General features: G+C 37.1%; 1 protein-coding gene across 1 annotated transcript; it reads right to left on the bottom strand.

Moving 5' to 3' along the window:
- Positions 1-142: 142 nt before the first annotated feature.
- On the bottom strand, positions 143-26,126 carry ogdhb (oxoglutarate dehydrogenase b). Its single transcript, XM_081354881.1, has 23 exons — positions 25,960-26,126; positions 24,678-25,067; positions 21,225-21,413; positions 18,908-19,010; positions 11,348-11,463; positions 11,045-11,199; positions 10,576-10,722; positions 10,392-10,482; positions 7,645-7,824; positions 7,155-7,283; positions 6,199-6,378; positions 5,955-6,107; positions 5,185-5,287; positions 3,846-3,974; positions 3,383-3,533; positions 3,174-3,301; positions 2,876-3,054; positions 2,717-2,788; positions 2,499-2,624; positions 2,050-2,122; positions 1,802-1,965; positions 1,557-1,711; positions 143-1,036 (listed from the first exon to the last, which is right to left on the bottom strand). The coding sequence occupies exons 2-23, from the start codon at positions 24,900-24,902 to the stop codon at positions 916-918; spliced, it is 3,069 nt and encodes a 1,022-aa protein (XP_081211007.1). The 5' UTR covers positions 24,903-25,067; positions 25,960-26,126; the 3' UTR covers positions 143-915.
- Between the last annotated feature and the right edge of the window lie 1,632 nt (positions 26,127-27,758).

Here is a 27,758-nt window from a genome sequence, read left to right as displayed (position 1 = left end):
TACATTTTCTGGCTTTTCTCAGTCTAGAAAGCTCCAAATTAAAAAAATTCTCCACATTTCTTCTACTTAAATGACCTATTTTAAATACACATTCATCTTCCCAGAGGTGAAGTATCCCTTTAATACAAACAAGCAGACAAATGGAAACTGAGAAGCTTTTATTGAACGAAGCCTAATAATAATAGTCTGGAATAAACATAAACCTAAGAAAATAAATAAATCCTTTTATTTTATGTCTTGCAGTCTTTCTGCTTGCTCCATAATCTCAGTTTATTGTTTTTTTTTAAATACAAGGACAAAATGATTGTTTCAGCTTTCAGTCCTTGAAGTCACCTATTGAAGTTCATGGTAATTTGGCACGGAGTGCTTATGGAATGGGAGGGATGAAGATGAGGATGAAGAATATGTTGTCTTTACATTTCCTTCTATATTTTAAAACTCCTAAATGCAGGTAAGCTTACTATTTCCTTTCGCAATAATTTAAAAATGCATAGGGTTCCATGCATGTCCTTTAATGTCCTCATGCTATCAATATGTCCCATTTCTAATAGATATTTCTTACAGTTCTCTCTGTGAATTTTGTGTGCATTTAAAAGTAAATATTATTCATATTATTGAGGGGAAACCTCAAGCAGTTTAAGCGGTGTCATTTTAAGGCTCTATTAAAACCATCATCAACATGCCTCAGAAAATACATGCATGCAAATTGTTACCATGTAGTTGCTAAAAGCTTGCATTAAAAAAAAAATCTGCACTGATAGACCTGTCATACCTACAGAGTAAAGCAAACCTGTGCTTTGGTCAGGAGATACCTAGCTGCCAGTTTGCCCTCTTAACGCTATCAGCAGGATGTGAGCTTCCTGAAAAACAAGGGACGGAGGGATGGAAATGAAGTGTATGGATGGGGTGAGGTGGTTAAGACCGGCCCTGGAAGGCATCGAGGTTGAAGGCGGTGTCCAAGAACCGCTCCAGCTCCACGAGATGCGCCATCTTGTTCCCTGTGGCAGGGGCAGCTGCAGGTTCTCGGCCGGCATACCTGAGAAGCAAGCAACGTAAGTGGGAACCAACTACAGAAAAATATTGCAAGAGTGGATAGCACGAAAACTTATCCAGGTCACCCCAAACAAAAGACAATTTCAATTAAATTTGAGATATTTTAGAATTAATTTCATTAATTCTTTATTTTTGCCTTAAGAAACTGAAGCCTATTTGTATGACCATTAAAATTTGTATTGCAATACAATACAGTACAATATAATACAATAAATATAGCAAAACTTATAAATAAAATGAACTTTTATACTAAAACTATTTTTTTTCAAAAGAAATTGCATGCATTTAAAGAAGAGAAACAATTTACAATGTAAATAATATGATATATTTTTCCCATTACAATGAGAACCCGAAGAAAATATTTATGAAAAGTGTCTCAATATTACTTGACGCATGGCTTCATTTTCTTTATACCAAATTTAAATTCTTTTGATTCTGGAGTAAAATATGAACAAGTTCTTGAGAGATTTGCCCTTTCAAATGCATCAAAAAACACTAGTTACCAAACAGGACGGGTGTTGTTGAAGGTTCTGCTGATGCGTGGCTTGACATAGTCATAGTAGCCTTGATTCTTATGCTCTTCCTGGCACCACAGCAGCTGAGCCTGTGAATACTTCTCCGCCTCTGCTTTCACCAGGTCAAACGGGAATGGAGAGAGCTGGAAACAAAACATTCAACATTCAATGGGGAAATAAATAGAGAATACGACCCAATTAATAAACATGATAATGAAAGTGTGTGCCGGTACCTGCTCAATGCGGCTGATGGCTACTAAGTCCTCCAGGCCTCTGGTCTTTCGCTCTTTGGTGAGGTCATAATAAACTTTCCCTGTGCAGAAGATGAGATGCTTCACTCCCGCTGAATTCTGTGACGCACTTCCCTCTTCTGGAATCAGACGTCTGAAGTGTGTGCCTGATCAAAACCAAACACAACAGACCATTACTACAACGTCATTTTTATGACATTTAAAACATTCCCAAGATTTCAAGCACACACCTGGTAACATGTCGTCAAAACTTGACTTGGCCTCTGGGTGCCGTAGCAGCGATTTAGGTGTGAAGATAATGAGCTAGAGCAAACAGAAACAAAAACAAAAATTAAAAACAAGTTAGCTACACTTTTTGACTCTGCCACACTTTTCCATGGCCTGGATTTAGATGTATTAAAAAAAAAAAAAAAAATTAATTCATATTTTAAAATGATGCAAGCCATTTTGACTGAATCACAAAAAAAAAAGCTAACTTGAATGATTTGCTCAGAAAGTGGGCTTGACATACAATAGCTGTCCATTTAGAGGAAAAATATTTCTATTGCAAATATGATTTACCATAATCCATGGCTAATTCCAGACCTGTTAAGCAATTTTAAAATTCCCAGATATTTCCATGTTTTCCTATTATGTGGAAAACTTGTAGAGTTGATAAACAGAGTGAAATGTCTCTTACAGGCTTTCTGAAGGGTAGAAGGATCTGCCTCCGGAGAACATGGAAGTAGTTTGCAGGAGTTGAGCAGTTCACCACGATCCAGTTACAGTCAAAAAGCTGTCGGACGGCAAAGTCCTCTGAGATTTTCTGTGGCAAAAAAAAAAAGTATCAAGCATTTTGCTACAATGATTTAAAATAAATAAATAACAGGGCTTGGTGGAAATTTCTATGTATTGTACCGGGAAAACGTCAGGGTCATCATTGCACATCTGCAGGAATCTCTCTGGGCGGGCGGAGGAGTGCTCTGGTCCCTGGAAACAACAGCAAGAAAGCAATGAAAAAGGGAAATGATGGAGAGATGAAAGCCCTGAGGTGAATTTAGAATGAAAAGACCTCACCATGCCCTCCATGCCATGAGGCAGTAGCAGCACAATGCCGTTCTGTCGGACCCACTTGGCCTGGCCAGGGCAGATGAACTGGTCGATGATGCACTGCGCTGTGTTATGAAAGTCTCCGAACTGAGCCTCCCAGAGCACTAGAGCGTTCGGGCTCGCCATGGCAAAGCCAAGCTCAAAGCCTGCACACAGTGAGACAGACCTGAGGACATGCTTGTTCAGTGGGCATAAAACGGTACACACCGCAGCTTATTCTGGGTTTGTTGTGCAACCAACCACAGTTCATTTAATTTATACCCACCAAGAACCCCGTATTCTGACAGGGAGCTGTTGCACACAGTATAAGGAGCCTGGTTCTGGTCCATGTAGTTCATGGGAATGCAGGTCCGTTTGTCAACGTTCTGATCATGTAGCACATGGTGCCGATGACTGTGTGTCGATAAAAAGGGAGAGTGTGAAGTTGCTTTCAATTCAAGTTCAGTCAGAAGCAGGAGATGCAGCTGTTCTCACCTGAAGGTCCCTCTCTCCACATCCTGACCACTGAGACGCACATGAATGCCTTCCTTTAGCAGAGAGCCCAAGGCCATGTATTCTCCCAGAGCCCAGTCCACTAAGCGGTTCTGCACCATCGCAGCTCTGCCCTTCAGGATACGGGACAGACCTTACAGGAAGACAGAGACAAAATGACCTCAGGGTAATGATGCAAGCTTAACTTAAAAAATACGTTTGAAGCCTGATTTGAGCTAAAGAAGCAACTTTATAATAAATTTTTTGGCAGATTTTAGTGGTGATTTCTCACATTTTTGGAAACCGTAAAGATTTAAGTCTTTCCCCATTAAAGTATATAGGAGCTGTAGTTGTATTACCAGAAACAGCCAGTTCCTTACGTGCTTTAAAAAGGACTTTGGGTACAGGCGATCTGCCTTTTTGTAACTGTGTGAATGTGTACACAGAAAGAGGAGTGGAAAGGTACCTCCGTGGATAGTGAAATCGTCCACAGGCACAGAAGAAGCCACTTGACCGATGTGACTGAGCATTTCCTCAGTGAGACCAGTGGACGGACAGCTCATGCTCTTAGGTTGACCATCCAGAGTGAAGAAACCTGTAGAGTTGAGTACAAATGTCAAGTCAAGCAGATTTCAGAGCAAATACAAGTATACACCAGGGATGGAAATTAGCACCCGCCACCAGCCAAATGCGGGTGATTTTGTGCTGTGGCGGGTAAACTCGCTTCACCTACCGACCACCGTGGCGGGTAAATAAAAATAGCATACTGTTTCACACGGACGGCGGACACTTTTAGAGGAGGCACACCTTCAAATAAAATGTGGCGTTACATCGCAGGCGTTAAGAGCTGGTTAAGAGGTCTGCAGAGAAAACATCTTTGCATTGACTTAACATTGAAATCACTCGCGCCTCACGCGCTATTCGCGTCCGGTGTGAACGCACCAATGCGACGGTGGAGCGTTTTTAAGATTTCCACTCTGGAGGATGGTTTCACTTTTTTGCGTTTTTAAGCCCCAAAAACGCCGTCGCCGTCTAAACGAAAGGCACATCTGATCAAATATTTTTACGTTTTCACCCGCGAGAGTTCTCGTGTAAACAGGGCCTAATAGTTTCATTGTTGGGACTAAAAACGTAAAACTGGAAGCCATAAAATACCACGAATCATCCAAATGCCACATCCAGGTAAAAAAGAGAAATATATATATATAAGAGAGAAAGAGTGTATAAGAGAGAAAGAGAACATGTCAGTATTTCATTGAGACTTGAGATTAAATAAACTGCATACTCCACTTTAAAATGAAAATTCTGTCTTCCCTCATGTTGTTTCAATCCTTTATGAATTTCTTTCTTCTGCTGAACAGAAAGGAAGATATTGAGAAAAATATCAGTAACCAGACCGTTTCTGGTCTCATTGACTTCCATACTATATATTTTTTCCTACTATGGAAGTCAATGAGACCAGAAACTTTCTGGTTACTGACATTCTTCTAAATATCTTCCTTTCTGTTCAGCTGAAGAAAGAGATTCATACAGGTTTGAAACAACATGAGGTTGAGTATATGATGACAGAATTTTCATTTTAAAGTGGAGTATCCCTTTAAGTATTCTAGATCTTGTAGTATTAATTTTCACATGCAGTTACACACTGTCGGTTAAAAACAAGAAAGTGGCTGGTAAAAACATTGAGTGGCTGGTAGATTTTGAAATCCACCAGCCACAAAAGTTAATTTCCACCCCTGGTATACACACATACACAAGTTTCTTGATACTGTTTAGGGACGGTGTACATTAACACAAACACACACCAGGCCAAGGTGAGTCAAGCCAGTGCTTGATGTGCATGATCTTCTCATCTTTAGAGCGATTATATGCCTCTTCACAGATTTTGTCATACTTGGCAATTTCCTCCTACAAGGACAGAAAGGCAACATTAAGTTAATGTAAATATTCACTTTAAGTCATTTCAGTAAGAAAGCATCTGACAAATATAGTCAATAATTCCTATTAATGTCATTGCTACTAGTGAAACGTTTGGGGTAGGTAAGATTTTTTTTAATGTTTGATAATAAAAAGCCTGAATTTATTTGATCAAAATACAGTAAAAACTTTAATATTGTGAAATATTATTACAATTTAAAATAACAAATGAAAATTTATTATAACATATTTTAAATGTAACTTACTCCTGATTCAAAGCTGAATTTTCAGCATCAATACTCAGTGTCAATATACGCAGTACTTATATGAGTAAGTATGAGTATAAGATAGTATGAGTCTTCAGTGTCACATTCATAAATCATTCATCATGTTGATTTTCTGCTCAAGAAACATTTCTGATTATTATTAATGTTAAAAACAGTTGTGTTGCTTCATGTTTTTGAATAAATGATTATACATTACACTGATTCTTTATCAGTAAATAAATAAATTAATTAATTAATAAACATTTAGTAACATTATACACATCTTTCCTGTAACTTTTGATCAATTTAATATGTCCTTAAATTAAAGTATTAATTTATTTTGAATAGTAGTGTATATATTCATATAAGCTGTAATATTTGTTTAATCTGACCTCATATTCCTGTCTGCTTACGGCTCCTTCAGCAATGAGCTTTTCAGCATATTTTTGCAGAACAGGTTTCTGTTTCTTTATCTGTTTGTACATTAACGGTTGAGTGAACATCGGCTCATCCATCTCATTGTGGCCGTTTCGTCTGTAGCTCACCTAAAGAGCAAAGTGAATGATAGTATCAAAACCTAAAGCATATTTGACACAAAGTTGGCAACATTGGGAAAAAAATTGAGTGATTTCCTACCAGATCAACAACCACATCTTTATGAAAGGTGGCTCTCCATTCTGCAGCCACGTTACACACATACATCACGGCCTCAGGGTCGTCTGCGTTCACATGGAAGATGGGAGCATTGACCACTCTGGCCACATCAGTGGGGTACGGCGAGGAGCGTGCCATCCGAGGGTCAGTGGTGAAGCCAATCTATAGAGAGGAAAACAAAAGCTATTTAAATAAATGCAAACATTTACCTAAAAAAAAAAAGTCAAACTCTCTCAGTGATTTCAGCCATTTTTAAAAATTACACCATTTTGTAAACTTTAACCACACTTCTCATAAAAACAATAAGGCATGTCAATCATCCTGAACATGCAACCTATAAGGAAATGGGAAAATGTATACATGTCATTCCTAAAAAAAAAAATCACTTGTAGCACCTATAAAGCCATATTTTGTATAAATTATAGAATATATACACCACCGTTCAATAGTTTAAGGCCAGTAATATTTATTTAGAAAATAAATGAATACTTTTATTCAGCAAGGACACATGAAATTGAACAAAAGTGACAGTAAAGACATTTATAATGTCACAAAAGATATCCATTTCAAATAAATGCTGTTTTTGGGAAACATTTCATAAGAAATGTTTATTTGATCAGCAAATCAGTATATTAGATGATTTTTGAAGGAATGATGTAGTAATGATGCTGAAAATTCAGCTTTGCATCACAGAAATAAATTACATATGCAAATAAATTACAATCGAAAACGGTGATATTTAAACCGTATTACTATATCAAAATATTGCCGTTTTTACTGTATTTTTAATCAAATAAATGCAGTCTTGGTGAGCATAAAAGACTTCTATCACAAATACAATTTTTTTTTACTGCCCCTCAACTTTTAAACGGTTGTATATGACCAATTTCTGCTTGAGAAGGTAATTCTCTGCTGATGAGAGCGTGAGAGAAACAGACCTGGTTGTTTACGACCACATGAATAGTACCATGGGTGGTGTAGGACGGCAGGTCACTAAGGTGAAATGTCTCGTAGACGATGCCCTGGCCTGCAAAGGCTGCGTCTCCATGCAACAAGATGGACATCACCTTCAGAGACAAGGACACATTCTTCTTACTGACAACATGTCAATCATGTCTTGTTTTCTAATCACAAAAGATGATTTAAGAGAGTTCTAAAAACTGCTGACATAATACAACCTATCACACCACAATGTGTTTGTCTTTGAGGGAACTGTTTAATCTTTGTATACAGGCCCCTTTATCTGTCCTTTAAATTAGTCCATGTCTTTAACTTTGAGGTCATCTATATACTAGCATACTCCTTGACAAATAAAATTTTAAGATAATGTCAGCATTTAAAATTGACATTATAGAATTGTTTTGACACTTGTGACCAACAACATACAGTAAGTAAAAATTCTTAGAACCACAAGGGAAGTTCACACACCCTATTGCCGTCAGAGTCCCCGCAGTAGAACTGCTCTGCCTTGGTCTTGCCCTGCACTACAGGGTCCACTGCCTCCAGGTGTGAAGGGTTGGCCATCAGGGATAGTGTGATGTGGCGTTCAGTGACTCGGTTGATCCGTCTGTGGTACATACCCAAATGATACTTCACATCACCTGAGCCCTGAAGGAAAGTCACAGACAAAAACCGAAACATGAACAAGACTGAAATGTCAAAAGCCAGAATTCTTTGTATGAGAGGAACATTGAATACATTTCAGAGTTTATATTCTTTAAATTTCTTCAGAAATGAGAGAGAGGATGTTTTCGCAGAAGCTAAGTTGCAGAGCTACTTAACTACAATTATGGTAATGATTCTGTAAAATATTACTGCACTAGTTATTCCAGATTTTCCTCATTTGTCAAACATTACCACTTTAAAGTGTGAATGTAATTTTTTTTTTTTTACTTTTTTGTCCTCATAATTCTTAATCAGAATGTCATAAATCAATCATTTGGTGAAACGTTAGACTTCTCTCTGCTTATGCATGTCGAGTTCTTCAATCATTTAATCTGCCCTTTCTTACAATCGACTGCAAGCTCGCATTTAGCTGATCTGCCTCAATCAACAACCGATGATTTCCCTACATGTTTTTCTTTTGATAATCTGTTTCACTTAGACGCACGCCTCAATAAGGAAGAAAAAAATCTGTTGCTTGTTATCTTTTATCACGCCTTTGAAAAAGAAGTGAAACATTTAGGTATAAGGTTTCATAGCATAATAATAAATAGAAAGACATCGATTCTCCTCCACTGGACTAGACATGGTAAAAAGTAGCAGTGTAACGGTACACATATTCATACCGAATATTTTCGGTTCGGGTCTTTCAATTCGGTACGCATGAGTACTGCACAAATGTAGCATTGTTTTAACCACTGCACGTCTGAAACTTCCGTGTGCTGATATCAATATACTTTGATATTGCGAACGCATCTGGAAAAATAAAGGACACAAACTGAGCTGCAGTGGGAAAAGTACATAACCAAAGTTGTTCAAAACTTGAGACATGCTGGATATTGAGAGCTTAAAACAAACTTATAAGCATATGGTTTAAAGCGGTAGAGCCCGACCAATAAAGGATTTTTAAGGTCGATACAAATATTTGGTGATTTAAAAATTCGATATTCCGATATATCGGCCGATATATATATATATATATATATATATATATATATATATATATATATATATATATATATATATATATAAATCCAGAAATGCGTAACAAAACATGAACAGATTTCCCTAACATTAGTTATTTGTCGTTATTTAAAGGCAGGGTAGGATTTAAAAAAAAAAAAAACAATTCCAAATTTGTTTAAACTGTCTTTATATACCAATACATAATTAAAAATGTAAGTACTCTGAAAAAGAGAGTATAAATGTAGACCTCTCACGACTTGTAAACACAGCTAATTATTTCCATTCACTCCACCCCCTCCCTTCTGAGCTCCTTCCAAAGCCACGCCCCCAAAACACATGAACGCCAAACGCCAAACGCTCAGGCTCAGCTGGAAGACGCATTTATTTACCTGAGACGAGTGGAGAGGAAGGAGCGCAGTGCATGCAGTGACATCATGTCAGAATCACATGTAATAAAATACCTAACTTTATCACTATAAATATAAACATAAGATTTCTTTTAGTACTCACTATCAAGCTAGCATATCGATACTGGTAAAGTATAAAATATTCTTTTTGATTCGGTAACGAGCTATATTTATAAGGCAAAGCTAAAAACAGGTTGCATTGATACACGTTTTTCCATTACCATAAGTTACACATTGATGAAGGTGAATTTCGTGTAAGATTCATAACATATAAGGTGTTTTGCATGTAAGAGTTTCCATGATGAAAACATTGTTGACTCTCATGAGGACTACACTCCAGAGACAAGTAGCGCTTCATTGGTTCGAGGACAGCTCCAGGGTCGAGGGCGAAGCAGAGGAGGTCGTTCAAGAGTGTGGGCAGGGTCCGAGGAAGTAGTTTTTGCCTTGTTTGTCTGTGCTGACTGCATATGCAGGTGCTTTGAATTTTGAATGCTCTTTCTCTAACATAATTTTACTCTTCAAGGGTTCCACGCCTCCTCAAATCAAACGGGTGCGCGCACATATGGGCAGATCTAGCAACAGGGGTGGTAGCCATGGTTGCGAGAGTGAGTGACAGTCGGCCAAACCAATCAATTGTTTCGTCCCGAATGGAAATAATGAGCTGTTTATTGCAGATTAAAAGGTCTACAGTCACTCGATTTTTATACTCTCTTTTTCAGAGCACTTACATTTTAATTATGTATTGGTATATAAAGGCAGTTTAAACAAATTTGTTTGGAAAATGCCTAATATCGGCCAGCCGATTTATCGGTCGGGCTCTATAAAGCGGCTTGCCCTCCTGTCAGATGAGTGTGCTGTTTAATACATTTGAGACCTGGTTCACTTTCATTATCTTATGGTTTATAACCTTATCAGCAAATGTTGGAAAGCCCTGCCAGTATTTTGAACCATGACTTCAAAACCAAGTTAAGTAACTGTAATTTTTGTGGTCAAATTGCTGAGATGGGACCTTAGGCCTTACAAAACAAATATTTCAAAGTCTGCAGACTGATCTACTTTTTTTCTATGCTGTTTACGGAGTTGAACTGTGAAAGTGAAACGTCTGCTGAAGGAAATGATGGTGGCTTGAGAGATGATCACCTCATCCGCAGCTTCCAGCTTTGAATCAAACTGGCAGAAGATCTGCTCCAGCTCCTTACGGATCACATTAGCAAGCACATTCAGACGACCTCTGATGGAGAGCAGACAATTCAGACATGTTTCAATGGCCCTACATATGTACTTCCCCATTTAAAATACGTTATTCAGTATTTTGGTCCTCTACCTGTGTGGCATGCCCATAATAACATTCTCTACTCCATTTTCACTGGATTTGTCGATGATAGTTTTGAGTGCAGGAATGAGAGACTCGGATCCCTCCAGGCCAAAGCGTTTCTCTGACGACCATTTCCTCTGCAGGAACTCCTCAAATCTGACGAAATCACAGCATTACAAAAACATTCACAGAATGTTCACAAACATCCTCTGAAATACTAAGAAAATAAGTTATTGCATATAACACAATCTCAAAGCAAGTGTCATCTGCAAACAAATGATGCAAGAGTTTTCTCAGACTGAACTTCCGTTTTCTTGCATTTTTTCAATGACTTTTAACCAACTGGTGTCAATTGTAATGGATGTATGAAGTCAGTTGTCCTTTTATGAAAGGTTTTGCTTAAAGTATACCTGTGCTTAAATTATTTGAATGGCAAACCATTCATTCGGTCTCCAGAAAACTATGGCAAGGGGCAGACCTGGTTGAGCGGACCATACGGGCCAGTAGCGTCCTCTTCTCTTCCAGAGTAAACTGCATTACTCCTGGCTTCTCAAATTTCTGTCTGATCCACTGGCACTGCTCCAGGTTGTTGATAAACATGAACTCCACCCCGATGTGTTGACAGTAGGCCATCTGCATAATGTAGCAAGAAGTCATGTTTTTGCATGTTAAATATTTGAATACCTTTTTATGTAATGCAATGATACTCATACAATCAATCATATATTAAAATATCATTGCATTATATGTGTCTCAAGTGGGGAAATGCTTGGTTACGCACCTCTAAACGGCGGATGATTTCCCTGAGTGGAAGGGCACTTTCACTGCCCCCGATAAAGGTAGTGGTGGGAAGCCGGAAAACTTTATCCAGATCCGATTCTTCCAGTCCGTAGAAGCCTGACAGCAGACATGCAAACAAATGGATGGGGCAGTGGGTGGACAGGCAAGCGAAACAAAACACCACAGCGGATCCAACCGACACACGTAAACACAGGAGACAAAATGGTACTGCATTAGAGGAAGCAGGTATGTGGAACAATGACTTAAAATTTGTATTAAAAACAAACAGTATAAATAACAGCACATTCATGCACATAAGACACAGAACATGTGGAAAAAAAGGCTAAGCCAACAGTGTTAGCAGAGGGAAAAAGGAACGATGGTGAAAAACAAATCTATTCCAGCCCAGTCCACTAGTAGCAGACGTAACGCATGCATGAGATGCTACAAATGGCAATATGCATTTTGAATAAACACATTTTACCTAGAAATGAGTTTCAGTGTGCAATTTAACTTCTTTTCTCATTGATTAATAAGCAATGTCAGCGTGTTTTTATTGGCAATCCATGAAGCAGGGTTCATACACATTTTAACCAATACTTTTCCATGACTTTTCCATGACTTTTCGGCACATTTCCATGACTATGTATTCCTGAAAATGTCAGTCGACATTATAAGAATAAAAATTTGTGTTAAAATTTACCCTCAAAATTAATACCGTACATTAGGGGTGCGCAATATTGACAAAAATATGTCTCGATATTTTCAAAATTTTGTTGATAATAATTAGCCTAGATGATATTTTACTGATTGTGTTTTTGTACTGGTATCCTGGCCGGTTTAGGCCTGTTGTTGACAGCAGACTCACGAAGATATTCATATTTTTTATATTCTATGCAGTGGTCAGTTCACAGCAGTGACCGAAATTAACATTTTTATTAAGGGGCAAAATTTGCCACCGTAAACTGATTTCCAGGGGCATTTTCACCTATATATGGACATTTTTTCTAAACGTATTTAGAGGTATGCATCACCTTTTATGTCAAATTCTAACATTCAAATTAAATTATATTAGAATAACACAGTACTAATGTCAAATTAAATCATTAAATTAAAATCCATCCTTGCAGTGTAGAGGTGACACAGAAGCGGCATCAAAACTGGCATTAGCCTATATTTATACTTCATTTACAATTGCATAAATAAAGCTATTCAATATTTAAATGATTTATAATTTTAACTTTTTAATTAAAGGATACTTTAAACATGAAACTAAAACCACCAGTAGGTGGCGGCAAGTCACTGTCTTAATAAGCGAGTTATTGGAGTCATTTATTCAACCGATTCGTTCAAACAGCTGATTCATTCCGAAAAACAAGTGATTGTTCATTGAATCGTTAAAATGATTCGTTCAAAACGCGGATTTCATTAAATAAATAAATAAATCATCGATGTCTGTTGGACTACGACTTTATTATGAAATTCTCGTCCGCGATATAAATTTAAAATTTACAATATTGTGTCCAAAAAGTAACTCGCAATGTTAACTTTATTGTTAATTTAACTGTTGTATAAAATAAATAGCACATTTGCAATTGTGCAAAGGAAAACGGCACTCTTGCTCATGTGATATTCTAATATAACAACATAATATGATATAAATATAAGACAAAAACTCATTTGGGGACATGACATCTATAACTGCACTGACACATCACGCAGTGAAAGCAAGCATGAGAGACAAACGCGATGTCAGCTCGCACTCGCAGTGCCTCGTGCATAGTTAAAACAATGATTACAATATCATCATAGTTCATAGACAATATCGCACACACTCCTAAGAACACATAGAATGAACTCACAATTGAACTGACATTTACTCGTTTTCTTCTCTCCTCTCGCGTGCAGGAGACAGACGTAGGCTAATATTCTGCGTATCGTTTCACATGCGGCCAGAGCAGCAATCCTCTTTCCGCTACATTCTCGACCCACCGGTGCTTGCAAAACTTTAGCATGCTCGTGCCACTTTCCTGCCATTTCAATTAAATTTCTGTCAGCACCGACTTCGCCTCAGCAACATGTGAATCGGAAGTGAAGTGAACGTTATGCCGCCCGAAATAAGGACGTTAAGACAACGCGAAATATTTTTTTATTAAACAGTTTTTGTATTAATCCCATATTATGCTGTGTAAAAAAAATAAATAAAAAAAATCCATGACTTTTCCAAAACTTTCTGGGTCTTTTTATTTTTCCAAAACCTTTCCAGGCCTGGAATTTGCATTTTTCAAATTCCATAACTTTTCCAGGTTTTTTCAAAACGTACGAACCCTGATGAAGGTATGTAAACTAGAGTCATTACAATGAGTCTTGCATAGCAGATTGCTGTGACCTGTAATCTCAAGGTGCCAAAACACTGTTCATTCACAACGTGCTACATGAGCTATTCCTATTTATTTATGAAATGTACCTTAAGGGCTGCAGGCATGTAAATATGAAAACATGTTCTTGCAACACCAGTAAAACTAGATTACGGAAAACCAAGCATGACGACAAGTGAACGAACAAAGATAAAACCAAGAATAAAGTGATATTCTGGTCTCTAGATTTGAGCATATGGCCCTGGATTTTTTTGGCTAAAAAATATAGGCCTAAGTAAGATCACATTGAAGGGTGTGGATTCTGGAATCCACTGCTGCTTCAATGTATATCTAATGAGTGATTATAAATCAAGGTATTTATCAATATTTTTCCTTCTAAATATCAAATGAGTTGAATGACTTCTCTAGGCTTATGAGATTTTACTTTGTTATAGAAGTTACCAGTGTGATTACTGAAATGTTAATTTCATGTATTCTCTAATGTCTGTATTTGATATCTGAAAACAGTACCAGTGCTTGCTCATTTAGCCCGGCTTCCAGACATGAATTATGGACTTCTTTAACATGTCAATACATCCATCTGCTTTTCTCGGGTACCCTGACAACTATGGTCATTGAAGTCTATATTTTAAGCGACCATTTCTCAGTTAAAGCCTTACTTTCCATTTAGACTGAAGTGTCCTCTCCTTGAGAGAAAGAACGTATTATCTTGATGTTTTGGGAATACTCTCCTGTTTATAGTTAGCCTAGAGCCTGGCCAAATCCAATCTTGGAAAAGCTGTATGTCGGTGTGTGTGTTAGTAATTTTGGTTATAGGTTAAGAAACTACTGGCATTATGGGAGATTGACTGAGTTGTTGTTCGAGACAGACTGGCGCCCAGCAACCCAGATCTGCAAACTGGAAGGTCACAGCGTGCCTAACTTCAGGGTCCGAGTGTCAGCTGCCTAATCGATGGAGATATGCTTCAGACTATCTGTATATGTGTGGAAAATTACCATGTCTATCTATTTCTTAGCCAATGAGAATCATTCAACCTGAAGCAAGGACGTAGCTTAGATCTTGGAAATGGTATAACTGCTTTGATCTTTGTAACTGTAAGCGGGGCGGCCTACAAACTCCTGTGTGAGTCTTGAAGCTGACTTCTGCCTGATGAAACTGAAAACTATCTTCAGTAAAACTTTTCTTTAATTTATTATAATTATGACTCTTGTCTTAATTCATAATTTCTGGTTCTGAGTCTTTGACTGTAAATCCCCATACAACATTCAAACATCATTTATTTCCGTAGAACAAACTATATAGAACTATTACCTTGGTAATAGCAATGTTTATATTAACGCAGGCACCACTATTACCATTACCAACAGGAATCAACTAAAGATGAATTTGGGAGATTTTAATAGCATGTCAAGCCTTGAGCACTGAGGCTTAAATATGACATTCCAAGAGGATGAGGACATTATGTAAGAAACAGACCCTAGGCGAGGTTAATGAGGGGAATCGCCACATATGCCAGCTGGGGCTCTTGCGAGGATCAGAACAGTGCAGTGCCACATAAATGTATTCCTGCTAAGAGTTGATTAAAGTTTAAATCTACATACCAAATAAAGGTATTAAAAGGGAAAGCTGTCCATGCAAACCAAAAAAGCATGTTTTTTTGTCAAGTGTTCAGTTACTGACAGCTTTATTGGACTAGGCCTAAGGATATGCAAAATCCACTAAATGCTAAAAAAGAAAGCAAGGCTATGCAACTCTAAATGTATTTAATCACTGGCTTTTGAACAGGGAACTGGTGGGAGCTTCTAAAAAATGCTATTAACTCAAGTGCACTGGCTAGTCCTCATACCTCCAGCAGTAAGGTGAGAAAATTAATGCCCCCAGTGTGGACGTGACCAATGTTACGATGTGCTTTTTTTTTTTTACGGTTGTACCACGCAATGACCTGAAATGAACCGAACCTGTGAGGTGTTCTGAGAAAAAGCACTGAGCGCAGCATTTCCACTGAATGAAACGCAGAACAATGCAGCGCTGGAAAACTAAGGGCCCTGACACTGTCAGGGAGAAAACTCACTCACCCCACATAGTCAGGGCCGGCGCAAGTTCAACTGCCGCTCTAGGCAAAACAAGATCGTGGTGCCCCCACCCCACACTCACCATTAGGTACAATCTTTAAAGGAACATGCCGACTTTTTGGGACTTTAGCTTATAAAGTAAGCTAGTGCTCCGCCCAAGTAGCAGTGCTTTGCCTTCTGAGAATATAGTTCCCAGTATGTATACGGTTAGAAGATGGCTGTGTCTCATGTGACCTTGTTTTTTGTATACATGCTGTGACTATACAAATAACAACATGTAAATAGGAAAATGTTGGCGTTATTTTGTCACTTATTGGGAGCAGTATGCTAGCTGGAGCTGTTTACCTCCAGTCTTTGTGCTAAGCTAGGCTAGCGGTGTGTGCGTCAGAAAGAGTTACGGCACGCACGGAGATGAAAAGGGTACGTATGGACTTATCTAACTCTGGGGAATACGGTGAATAAGCTTAAGTCCCAAAAAGTCAGCGTGTTCCTTTAAGATGCGAACGAATGAAGATTTTGTTTTTTACATTCTGCAAACTGGAAAAAGCATACAAGCTACAGCTGCAAATAGACTACAAATTCTGTATTTAAATAGATAATGTAGGTCCTACAGAATATAAACTAAATACACACGACTTAGCTTACACAAACACATAGGCTACACACAACAAAAACATTAGGTCTATGTGAACGAGTCATGAGATAAAGAAGGATCTGCACGCTGCTCAATACAGCCGGAGGAATAATTTATTAATATTTTTATTTATCTTAGCCTATTGTTTTTTCTATAGCGCATATTTATAAAGATTAATCTCCACTCTGTCGACAATATATTGGTGTCCAATCATTGGGCTAAAATCGGGACTCCTTTAAATGATCATCAAACCAGTGTTAATTTTGACTTCAATCCATTCCACAGTCGACGTTCAGTTTGCTTCTTATTTATTAAATCCAGGCTATTGGGTGATAACACATTGATTAAAATTAAGATATTTTTTTTTTACAAAACTAAGTTCACTTTAAAAAGGAAGGCTTTGTGCAAAACAGAACTAAATCATGTCTGCCAGCATATTGCACATCTTATGATGTAGCCTATCTTACTTACGCTGTTCACTTTTCATAATCAACAAAAAAAGATCATTATAGGCTAATATTTAGACAAATAAAAATAGGCTGCGCTTTCTTTAACCCTCTGGCCGACGAACAGTTATCACACAATCATGAAGCATAGCCTACGTCTAAAGAAACCTTGAAATGTCTACTTTTAAATAAAATAATTCAAATTTAAAACAAATATTGTCCTGCAATGTAATCTGTATGAAACTAAAGAGATGCACAGTTTCTCCTGGCTCAGGTAATTATCGTTAATGTGATCGTGTTGGATCAAACTCACACTATGCATACGGTAATGTGCTGAGGCAATCTATACAAAATGGTAAGCTCTCCAAACAATTCATGCCCATCGACATCTCGCACGTTTTTAAAGTTAGAATAGGCTAACTAATGGTGTGAAACAATTGTTGATAGAAGTGCAATAATTTCAAAGAATGTCAAAAACAAAATCTCTCACGCCGCCCTGACATAAATTTTCATGACACAAGGAACCTGAAGACCAGGAATAACGACATATGATGAGCTATTTATGAGCTTGTTTGAGGCATTCTGATGGTTCACATTTCTCAAATTGTTTTGTTTTGACTGTTTTGATGGAAAAACCAAAATAGAGCAACTGCTATTCACAGCATCCAGAAAAGCAATCGACAGCCAAGGCATTACCAGTGCAACAAAAGAGCCTCTGTGAGTGGATATGAAAAAGGCAAAGTGAGAAAGAGGAACTACAACTTGACACTAGATGAGACGAGTGCTACACTGACCAACACACCTCTGTGTGTCAAGAGTGAGACATGAGCAAACATTATTCACAAAGGGCAAAGCCAGAGGCCTGGATATGCAGTGATAAGGTACAAACTGATGCAAAACAAAATTTGGCAGTATTTTTAGGCATCATTCATATTATATATATATATATATATATATATATTCCAAATAGCATGCAGCACAATAGTCTAGTCAAATGTCATCTATGCACATATATACACTACTATTCAAGAGTTTTGGGAGAAGATTTGTTTTTTAATATATATATATATATATATATATATATATATATATATATATATATATATATATATATATATATATATATATATATATATATATATATATATATATATATATATATATATATATATATATATATATATATATATATATATATGTATGTCTATTTATTTTCGGCAAGGATGCATCAAAAGTGACAGTTAAGACTTTTATAAAGTTACAAAAGATTAGATTTGAAATAAAAACTGTTCTTTTGAACTTTCTATTCATCAAAGAATCCTGAAAAATGTATCACAGTTTCCACAGAAATATTAAACAGCACAACTGTTTTCAACATTGAAAATGAGAAATGTTTCTTGAGCAGCAAATCACCATATTAGAATGATTTATGAAGCATCATGTGACACTGAAGAGTAATGATGTTGAAAATTCAGGAATAAATTGCAGTTTAAAATGTATTAAAATAGAAAACAGTTACTTTGAATTGTAATAATAAATCCATATTACTGTTTTACTGCATTTTTGCTAAAATAAAAGCAGCATTGGTGAGCATAAAAGACTTCTTTCAAAAAAATGTAAAAAATTTAACAACAAAACTTTAGAACAGTAGTGTATATAAATATAAAGGTCCATTTAATAAATGCGTAATTTCGCTTAATATATGTGTGTGCTATATGCATATTTGGACTTATTAGAGTATTGCTCTATTGTAATCAACTGAGCATTGGCAGCTAGGTTTTGGAACAAGGCCATCGTGTCCAATATCACACAATTCCCAGGTAATGTTTATATTATGCTGAACATGCACACAAACAACACCCACTGCTGAGTGTTTAAATTTTACCCATTGCAAATATTCAAACAGGTCTGGACCACATGCATGCTTCAGGTAAGGGTGGAGGATATCCACAAGAGTGTTGGACAGCACATAAACAAGCAATGCCACATAAAAGATTCAATCTCTCTCCAACGCCCAATCAAAACCTCACCAAGTTTATCAGAGGATGTGATTATATCTGCAGGGACACACGAATCGAGATCTGCATCCATTATTCCGAGAGGATCCAGCTGTGCAACGTGGTGCCCCCGAATCTGCAGGGATTTCCAGGAAAAGGAAAAGTGGAGAAGGAAGGACAGTAGCCCAAAGATTTGTATGGACAGATGAGGAGGTGAGATTGAGACAGATAGAGAGTGAGAGACAACAGAAGAACAGGGACAGAGGGACACAGAGCAATGTTAACACACTGAATGAGCACTCTTGCAATCACACTGAACACCACAGGCAGTTCTCACCAGATTGATGGAACCCGACAGATACCGGGGCATTGTCAAAATTTATACAACTGATGCCCAATGGGTCAAGTTTGGCTATATGATGACCTCTGACCTGTGAACAAGGCAACAGCACTTACAAGCTAACAGAGGAGAGCAATCAAATATTAATTGTCCTTCTTAAGGCATTTATATATTAAAATTAAAAGGGACCTAGCTTTTTAATGAATACAATTAGCCAAGATATTTCACTTAAAAAAAATATGTGAGGGACGAGGATATATTTCATTCAGTTCTGTGGAGCTTTACAGATTGTGTTTGAGGATCATCTACTTTATCCAACGTTTTAGACCAGAAATATATTATTGAAACGTGGAAAGTTTGGAAGGAAGGGTATTGTATTTAGGCAGTGTTGACATTCACTACCAGCCAAAGGGAACACTGACTTGTTCTTTAACCCTTTACAAAGTTTAGAATAACAGTTGAGTCATCAAACAGTGAAATAACACAAATGTAGACTATCATTCAAGAGTTTGGGCATGGTAAGATTTTTTTTATATTTTTGAAAGAAGCCTTTTATGCTCACAAAGACTGCCTTGATCAAAAATACAGTAAAAACTGTAATATTCTTCTGAAATATTATTAGTATAATATATTTTAAAATGTAATTTATTCCTGTGATGGCAAACTAGTCTTCAATGTCACACGATCCTTCATAAATCATCCTAATATGTTGATTCGGTGGTCAAGAAACATTTTATCATCATATGTTGGAAACAATTGTGCTGCTTAATATTTTTGTGGAAACCGTGATCCATCTTTGAAGAATATAACGTTTTGAAGGGTGTGGATTCTGGAATCCACTGCTGCTTCAATGTATATCTAATGAGTGATTATAATCAAGGTATTAATCAATATTTTTCCTTCTAAATATCAAATGAGTTGAATGACTTCTCTAGGCTTGTGAGATTTTACTCTGTTATAGAAGTTACCAGTGTGATTACTAAAATGTTCATTTCATGTATTCTCTAATGTCTGTATTTGATATCTGAATGCAGTAACAGTGCTTGCTCATCAGGCCAGCTTCCAGAAATGAAATATGAAAAGATGTTTTGTTTGAGAAAGGTCTTCAAATTGTGTTAAAACATACATCTGTTCTTCCAGCTCATCATGACAACTATAGGTCACAAGGGTCATTGTAACCAATAGTTTGAGTGACCATTTCTTAGCCAAAGCTTTACATTACTGCATTATACTAAAGTGTCCTTTCCTTGAGAACTGTGTTATATTAAACTGTCATCTCCTTGAGAGAAAGAACGTATTATCTTGATATTTTGAGAATACTCTCCTGTTAATAGTTAGAGCCTGGCCAAATCCAACCTTGAGGAAGCTATGTGTCAGTGTGTGTGTTAGGTTAAGGAACCAATGGCATTATTAAAGATTGACTGACTTGTTGTTCTAAATGTGCCTAACTTCAGGGTCCGAGTGTCAGCTGCATAATCGATGGAGATATGCTTCAGTCTATCTGTATATGTGTGGAAAATTACTATGTTTATCTATTTCTAAGCCAATCAGAAACTGTAACCTGAAGCAAGGACGTACCTTAGACCTTGGTGTAGGGTATAACTTCTGTGATCTTTGTTACTGTAAGCGGAGCGGGCTACAAACTCCTGTGTGAGTCTTGAAGCTGACTTCTGCCTGATGAAACTGCAGACTATCTCAAGTAAAACTTTTCTTTAATTTATTATAATTATGACTCGTCTTAATTCATAATTTCTGGTACTGGGTCTTTGAATGTAAATCCCCATACAGTTTAAAAGAACATGTATTTGCCTTTATTTGATTGAAATCTTTTGTAACATTATAAAATGTCTTTACTGTCACTTTTGATCAATTTAATGCGTCCTTGCTTAACTGAACTTACTGAACCCAAACTTTTGAACGGCAGTGTGAATACATAAATAAGTATAACATATACTATGTTGAGGGGAAAACATGTAGCAGTTAAAGGGTCCTTTACTCCAAACTTTATACCTGGTAGGCACGGATGAGGGACTGCACGGCAAGGTGGTCTTCCACCAGTTTTTCCACATTGGGCTGAGCGCCAACCAGCGCCTGGGCCTGAGAGAGTCCTGAGAGACTCAACCCCACTGGAGGTGGACTTTGGTATGCAGTGCCAGGGGGAGCGCCTGCGTTAGCGTTACGGAAGAAGATGTCCCATGACTGTTGAGAAATGAGCACAGTGTGCACAGGAAGAGATTAAGAAAAAGAACAATAACAATATGTCAACAAGAGAGAACCAATGAAACGTTAATAACTGATTATGTTGTAGTCAATGTACGCTTTGTCCTGTGAGCTTTTTGCTTTTCTATGCATTTTTGTTTTGTTTAGTAAAATAAAACCTGTAGTTGAAGTTTGCCTTTATTTGCCAAATAATTCTGTCAGATAAATACATTAACCAACTTCAGTGCTTTATTCTTCCCACATTAAATATTTTTCATATATTTTGATGGTTTAATTGAACGTGTAGGGTCATTAAAAAAACAAAAACAAATATCCTCTTCAGACATCACTTTTAGCCACTGCTGTAAATCCACTGACGCACATCAGTAATACTGGTTTATTAAAATTGTAAGACTTGAGAAATAAGAAATTGCCAGACCTTTCTGAAAATGAACATTTGAACTATCTCTTGTGAAACTAGCACCATCATTCGAGACGTAAGTCTCACCTAAGCAATCCTAATCCACATCTTTTTCCCTTGACCCCTCCTTCCCTCTTTCTATCATGCTGAGATCATCTGAAATTCACCCAAAAATCTATATGGTTTAATTTGAATTATTATTATTATTATTTGGTATCATTTCTGGAATGTCTCAGTGCGACTGGTGCAAAGGTCTCATTACCAAAGAAGTAAAACAAAAGGTAATAAGGTTTTTAAGAGTTTAGAGAAAAATGGCACACAAAGGAGGGTGGGTCTTTCAGGCAAATGGCCTCCTGCTCTTGAAAGGTGTAAACTCCGAATGCAAATTGTCATTGTTAGCAAATGTTTCCATGTGAAAAGAAGTTTCTGTCTATATAATGAAATGCAACAAGAGACTCAGATCAGCCCATAATGTTGAAGGACCTCAAGGACTTCAGCATCATGTATTTTTCTAAATGTCGGGTTTAGCCTACATCTTTTATTCTTTATCTCTGAGCATATTGATTGTATACATATTATTGTATTGATTCTCTTTGAACTGATTATGAAATTGGCATAATACATTTAACTGACATAATAAATTGTAAACATCTGATTTTATTCTAACGGATTCTGACATTATTTTCAGTAAAGAGTTAAAAAGAATAGTCAAACATTTGCTCACATTTAATGATGCACAGATATCATTAAAACCTTTTCATTTAATGGAATCAGATGAAATAAGAAAATACATACGAAAAATGTATTTCATTTAATCAAATTACTTTGCCACGAGGAAAGACAGTAACGCGCAGAAAACCTTCACCCGCTGACCGGATTCCTCCAAAAAAATACAATTTTAAACAAGTAAAAGCTGCTGACTAGCAGTATTGGTGTCTTGCATAATCACACAGGAACATAATCTGACTCATCAATCTGGTTCATCCTCCAAAGTCTCCAGTACGGAGTACGGAAGGGAACTGCAGTCACACATCTGAGTAAACTGTGGGAAGGGATCAAATTTCAGTAAACTCCTTTTCAGAGGAGCAAAACCTCACTGGATAAGCTGGATGTTTAATTGCATAACCAAAGACTTTAGATGAAATCATTTGAAAAGCTTTAGGTTCATGTAGGGACAGAAAAGAAGAGCTGTTTGAACCCTAGACCAAATCTGACCTGGTTCTACACATGAGGGCTTACTTACTGACACATCAGGTCACTGTGATTCAATGACATCACAAAGGACATCATACTAACCTGATAATTGTCTCATAGGCTTTCCTGCTTTGAGGAGCTAAAGAGCTCAGTGTGTTAAATTGAGAGAAGCGGTGGTGTATCGTCCCGCAGTAGGGCACATGAGGGAAGTCTGTACTGTAGTGTAACACTACTATGCACTTTCTTTATAGATTTTATGTTACTTCTATAAACAATAAACAACTTTCACAGAAGTCTGCATTTTGCTTTCTTCATATCTGCCAGCCTGTTTGAATCACTTGTGTACTTTACTTTTACTGTCACTCAGTTTCAAAAAAGCTAATTTATATAAATATCATGAACAACAACCACTGTCTATGCATCTAAAGGTATGCTGAAGTGTGTCGTTCAAAGACTGAAAAGGTACAGAACTAAATGAAAGGGTAACGCAGCGCAGCAGGTTTAACCACTGCACAGACTTAGCATGTTTCAGTATGATACATTCATATAACATTTAGTTCCACTTTGAAAACATCCTGGAAACCAGATAAGGGCATGTGACATGGAAAAGAAAAGTCTTACGTAACAGCCCTGCAAAGCTAAGCTTACTGTCTGACCAAAGTCACATTATGAAACGTGGATGTCCTCAAGCGTAACCTTGGAGATCAAAGAAGTTCCTCTTCGGTTTACCTTCAAACTAGAGAAATAAATCTGTCCAATTCATAAATAAATCTTTCAGGCTGGCTTGTGAACTGAATCGACTGAATCATTTCTAAAGATCAGACTCAAATATTAACATTTCATTCACAAATTAAAACATCGCTACATTAACCTGTCAAGGAGAATCAAGCCGGATGTCAAGATTTTTCAGAAAATTTAAACTTGTGCAAAAGTCATATGGGCTACTACTTTTATGATGCTTTTAGCATTTAGTCCTCAATTTGCACCTCAAATGAAATATATATAGGTTTGTATTACAATAACATAAAAACTGCTCCAACACTGAAACAACTACCCACTTCACCTTTAAACTGACTTAAAGGAAAGGAAAGTAATGAATTAATCATTCACAATATAAACACGAATGCGTATTATGAAAGTAAACAGGGTGAATTTTGATTTCATGTGGATTTTAAAGTCACCATGAAATAAAAATAGACAATTATTTTTTAAGGAATATTGCAGTATTTATAATGAATGATTTATATGTGCACTTTTTTTTTTTTATTAATGTGCCCTCGTAATCTTTAATCAAAATAACTTCCCCTCCATCTTGCAGCGACATCTTCTCTTCTTTGATGACGCGTTTAATGGCGTGAGGGCGGGACAACCTGTCACTCACAAGAGATCCTCCAATAGGAAACGACAACGATCCAGTGAACTCCCATTGGACAAAATTAAGTCCTCCCTTAAATTTTTTTCTGTTTGAGAAGCTGTTTCACTTGGATATTCATCAGAATAAGGGTAGAAAGAACTACCGCAACTTGGTTTCATGTCGACTTTATGCATCATAACTGTGGTATTGTGCTTTGATCCATCCACAAATGACTGGACCAAAAGCAGCCAGAATTTCTTCACAAAATCCTCTACGCTGAAAGCCGATGTCTTACCTTGTGCACACTCTTGGGGTTCTCCAGCCACGCGTAGTACATCTCCTCCACATAGTTGGAGCTTGTCCCGTTAAGAAAAGGCTCAGTGGCGACAGGGGCCGTGTAGCACCTAAAGGGCTGAAACGTCCTTAGGGCCCCGGGTGCCACTGCTGTCCTGTGCTGTGAGAAACTTTGAGAGGCTGTGAGCGGCCGTAGCCGCGCAGCGCAAGTCCTTAAGCGATGCATCGCAGTCTTTAAAACAGCTCCACCGCCTCTCCAAACCGACCAGGAGAACGAAAGCTCCCCACAGCACTGAATCCAACAGATCCTGGATGTGCTCCTTTAATAAAGGTGGTTGTCCTCTTACTTGTCCACTCAAGGCCTGTTTGAAATCCTGCCCGTCCCAGGAAGCTGAAGAAAACACCAAATAAAGCAAGTCAGTAAAAAATTTAAAAGATGACATTTTGTCAACAGTAAATGTTAAGAAATTAACAGCATGGTTTTGTGCCCTTTTGCTCACCATCCATATGCGAGCTGCCCTTTAATTTATGAAAAAGACTGATTATATGCATGCATATGCATTTTTAAACCCTGAAACAGTCTAAAAGACATCCACATCTCGAAACAGTTGGCATTTCTGCAATGGACAATTATGGGGAAGTTCAAACCCTGCATAAACAAGACACTTGGTTGCATGAGGGAGGCTTTACAGTAAATCACTTAAAGCAAACAGAAACTGTAATTACCGCTTTGAGTTTAAGGTGTCAAAACATTCCTTGTCAAGTAACGTTAACAGTGGGAAGTAAAATTAGCTAACTTAGAGAAATCATTACAAAAATGGTTCTTATAATACTGAACTGTAGATGTTAACTTTTGATGACTGAGGGCTGTTCTTACCCTATAAGCCAAACAAACAGGGCATGAAATTTAGATACACAGAGCGCAAGAGTCACTATTAAGTTATAAAATAAGAGTTTAATCTGTTGGCAGCAGAAAATGTCTCAGAGTAACAGAGCACACCGGCTAGCTTCAGCTAACTCGAGCTAATAACAAAACTCTCCATAAAACCTTCACACGTCCTTTTAAACTGCCCCATGAATCAGTGGAAGATAATAAGACAGCACGTTATACAGCTCTAATAACGAAACACACCACTAAATGTGTCTATTAAAAGAGTTTTCTCTTCAGTACCGGTGAGGTTGCTGACTGATGCAGAAGTGACTCGCTAACGCCTTACTGACAGGAACATTAAAACGTGAAAAGGCGATTCGAAAACATAGATAAAAGCGATTCAAATACTTACTCTCAGAGAAGAATCTTTTTAAAGTGTAGTTTAATTTCATAAAACACAAAAATAACAAGAGAACGAGTGAGATATCAGGAGAGCAGGATGTCTCGTGGCGGCTCTTGTTCAGATAAATGAGTCGCTCGTTTCTAGGCAGCGCGAGCACTGCTCTGCGTCACGAGCGCGCATGACGTCAGCCGTCGACGCGCAAAGAGTTGCGGGTACTTTTTTCCCTGGACTTCCTTATTATACATGATGCAATTATTTATTTTATTAGCCTATGTACCACATACACAACAAGAAGCGGGGTTTTAGCAAGACAAATAACAAAAGCCTTCATAAAAAACGTTAAATAGTAAGTATACACAAACCTTTTGGTATATCTAAACAAAAGAAGAAAAAACGTAATGCAACGTAATGCTTTAAAAGCACTAAAATGTAGCATTTTTTCCCCTTGCAGTTGATGTTGTTAATAATAAAAATAACAATAAAAACTTTATTTTCTTCTGATTTAAAAACTTTATGAAAAAAAAAAAAAAACATAGTACCGTAGTTGGCTATACAATGTTTTTTGAACAAGTAGCCTACCATGCAGTAGCTACTATAATATTCTTAGAACACTGGAATATTCTACCAATACCATGATTTTTAAATATGGAGATTTCATAACCAGTGCAGTCTATTCATTATGGCGTATTACCATTTTAGATAATTAGGTCTACTATACTACAGTAGCCTACTTGTGGAAGTTCTTCAGCAAATTTGTTCCTGTATCAGAAACACACATACACAAATAAAGGCAAATTACAGATTAATGTCATTTTCTGGAAGACTTCAGGAAAAGTACACAAGTGATTCAAATAAGCAGGCAGATATGAAGAAAGTAAAATGCAGACTTCTGCGAAAGTTGTTTATTGTAGATAGAAGTAACATAAAATCTATAAAGAAAGAGCATAGTACACTAAGCTTCATGGATCAGGACAGGGTTTTGACCTTTCAACTCTTTAAAAGATCCATTTTGTCCTTTGTTTTGAGACATTGTTTTAACTGATTCATAAAAAGCATATACATAACTTTACAAAGCATATAAAGTACTACAATAGTGAGAAAAAACATTAAGACTGGATGAGAAGTTGAATTATACTGCATTTGTATGCACAAGACAGCATGCTATAACATTGATAACCAGAACTTTACCTTAATCTGAAATGATCAGCATGCAAACAGTAACTGTTGATTCATTTGGGCAGAGTAAAAAGTTGCTGCCTTAAATTTAAGTACAATCAACTTGGATTTTTAAGTCATTTCAACTTAAAAAAGTAGTGGAGTCTTGTATAACTTATAAACAAAAGTTGCAAATTACTCAACTTATTTTGATGAGTTAAAGCAACGTAAAACATTATCTTGTCAGAACTTTTTGATCATAGAATGTTTTACAGTAACTAGACAATCTGCGCAAAAAACAGTTTGTACTGTGCGTTTACACCACAGTTGATTAATTGAATTCAAACTGATCGTTTTTAGTGACTCAACACTCTAAAGTATGCATGACTGGCACAGTTGTGTAATAAATTCCAAGCTGTTTTCTCATATCTTATCAGCCGTCGGCTAGACCTCCCTGCTCGTTCAGATAACGCCCATACGCGTTTACGAGACCACAACGTCAGCAGAACAGTAGAGTTCTTTCATAAAGATTTCATTTGGCTTTGTATATTGTAGATATATGAACCACTGCATGGGTTTTGACAGTCTTTTTATTGATAATACTGATAACATCTTAATACATTTCTTATAGCACACATAGAGAGAAAAAGAGG

This window comes from Scardinius erythrophthalmus, assembly GCF_964197995.2.
Source record: "Scardinius erythrophthalmus genome assembly, chromosome: 23".
Lineage (NCBI taxonomy): Eukaryota > Metazoa > Chordata > Actinopteri > Cypriniformes > Leuciscidae > Scardinius > Scardinius erythrophthalmus.
This window is presented reverse-complemented; position numbering and strand designations above follow the sequence as displayed.

Excerpts from the sequence above, each read along its gene's own strand:
- ogdhb (XM_081354881.1), bottom strand. The coding sequence starts at position 24,902 with ATGCATCGCTTAAGGACTTGCGCTGCGCGGCTACGGCCGCTCACAGCC. Across the intron at positions 11,200-11,347 it reads AAATCATCCGCCGTTTAGAG|ATGGCCTACTGTCAACACAT; the intron begins GTGCGTAACCAA and ends TACATTATGCAG. Across the intron at positions 1,966-2,049 it reads TTTTGACGACATGTTACCAG|GCACACACTTCAGACGTCTG; the intron begins GTGTGTGCTTGA and ends GGTTTTGATCAG.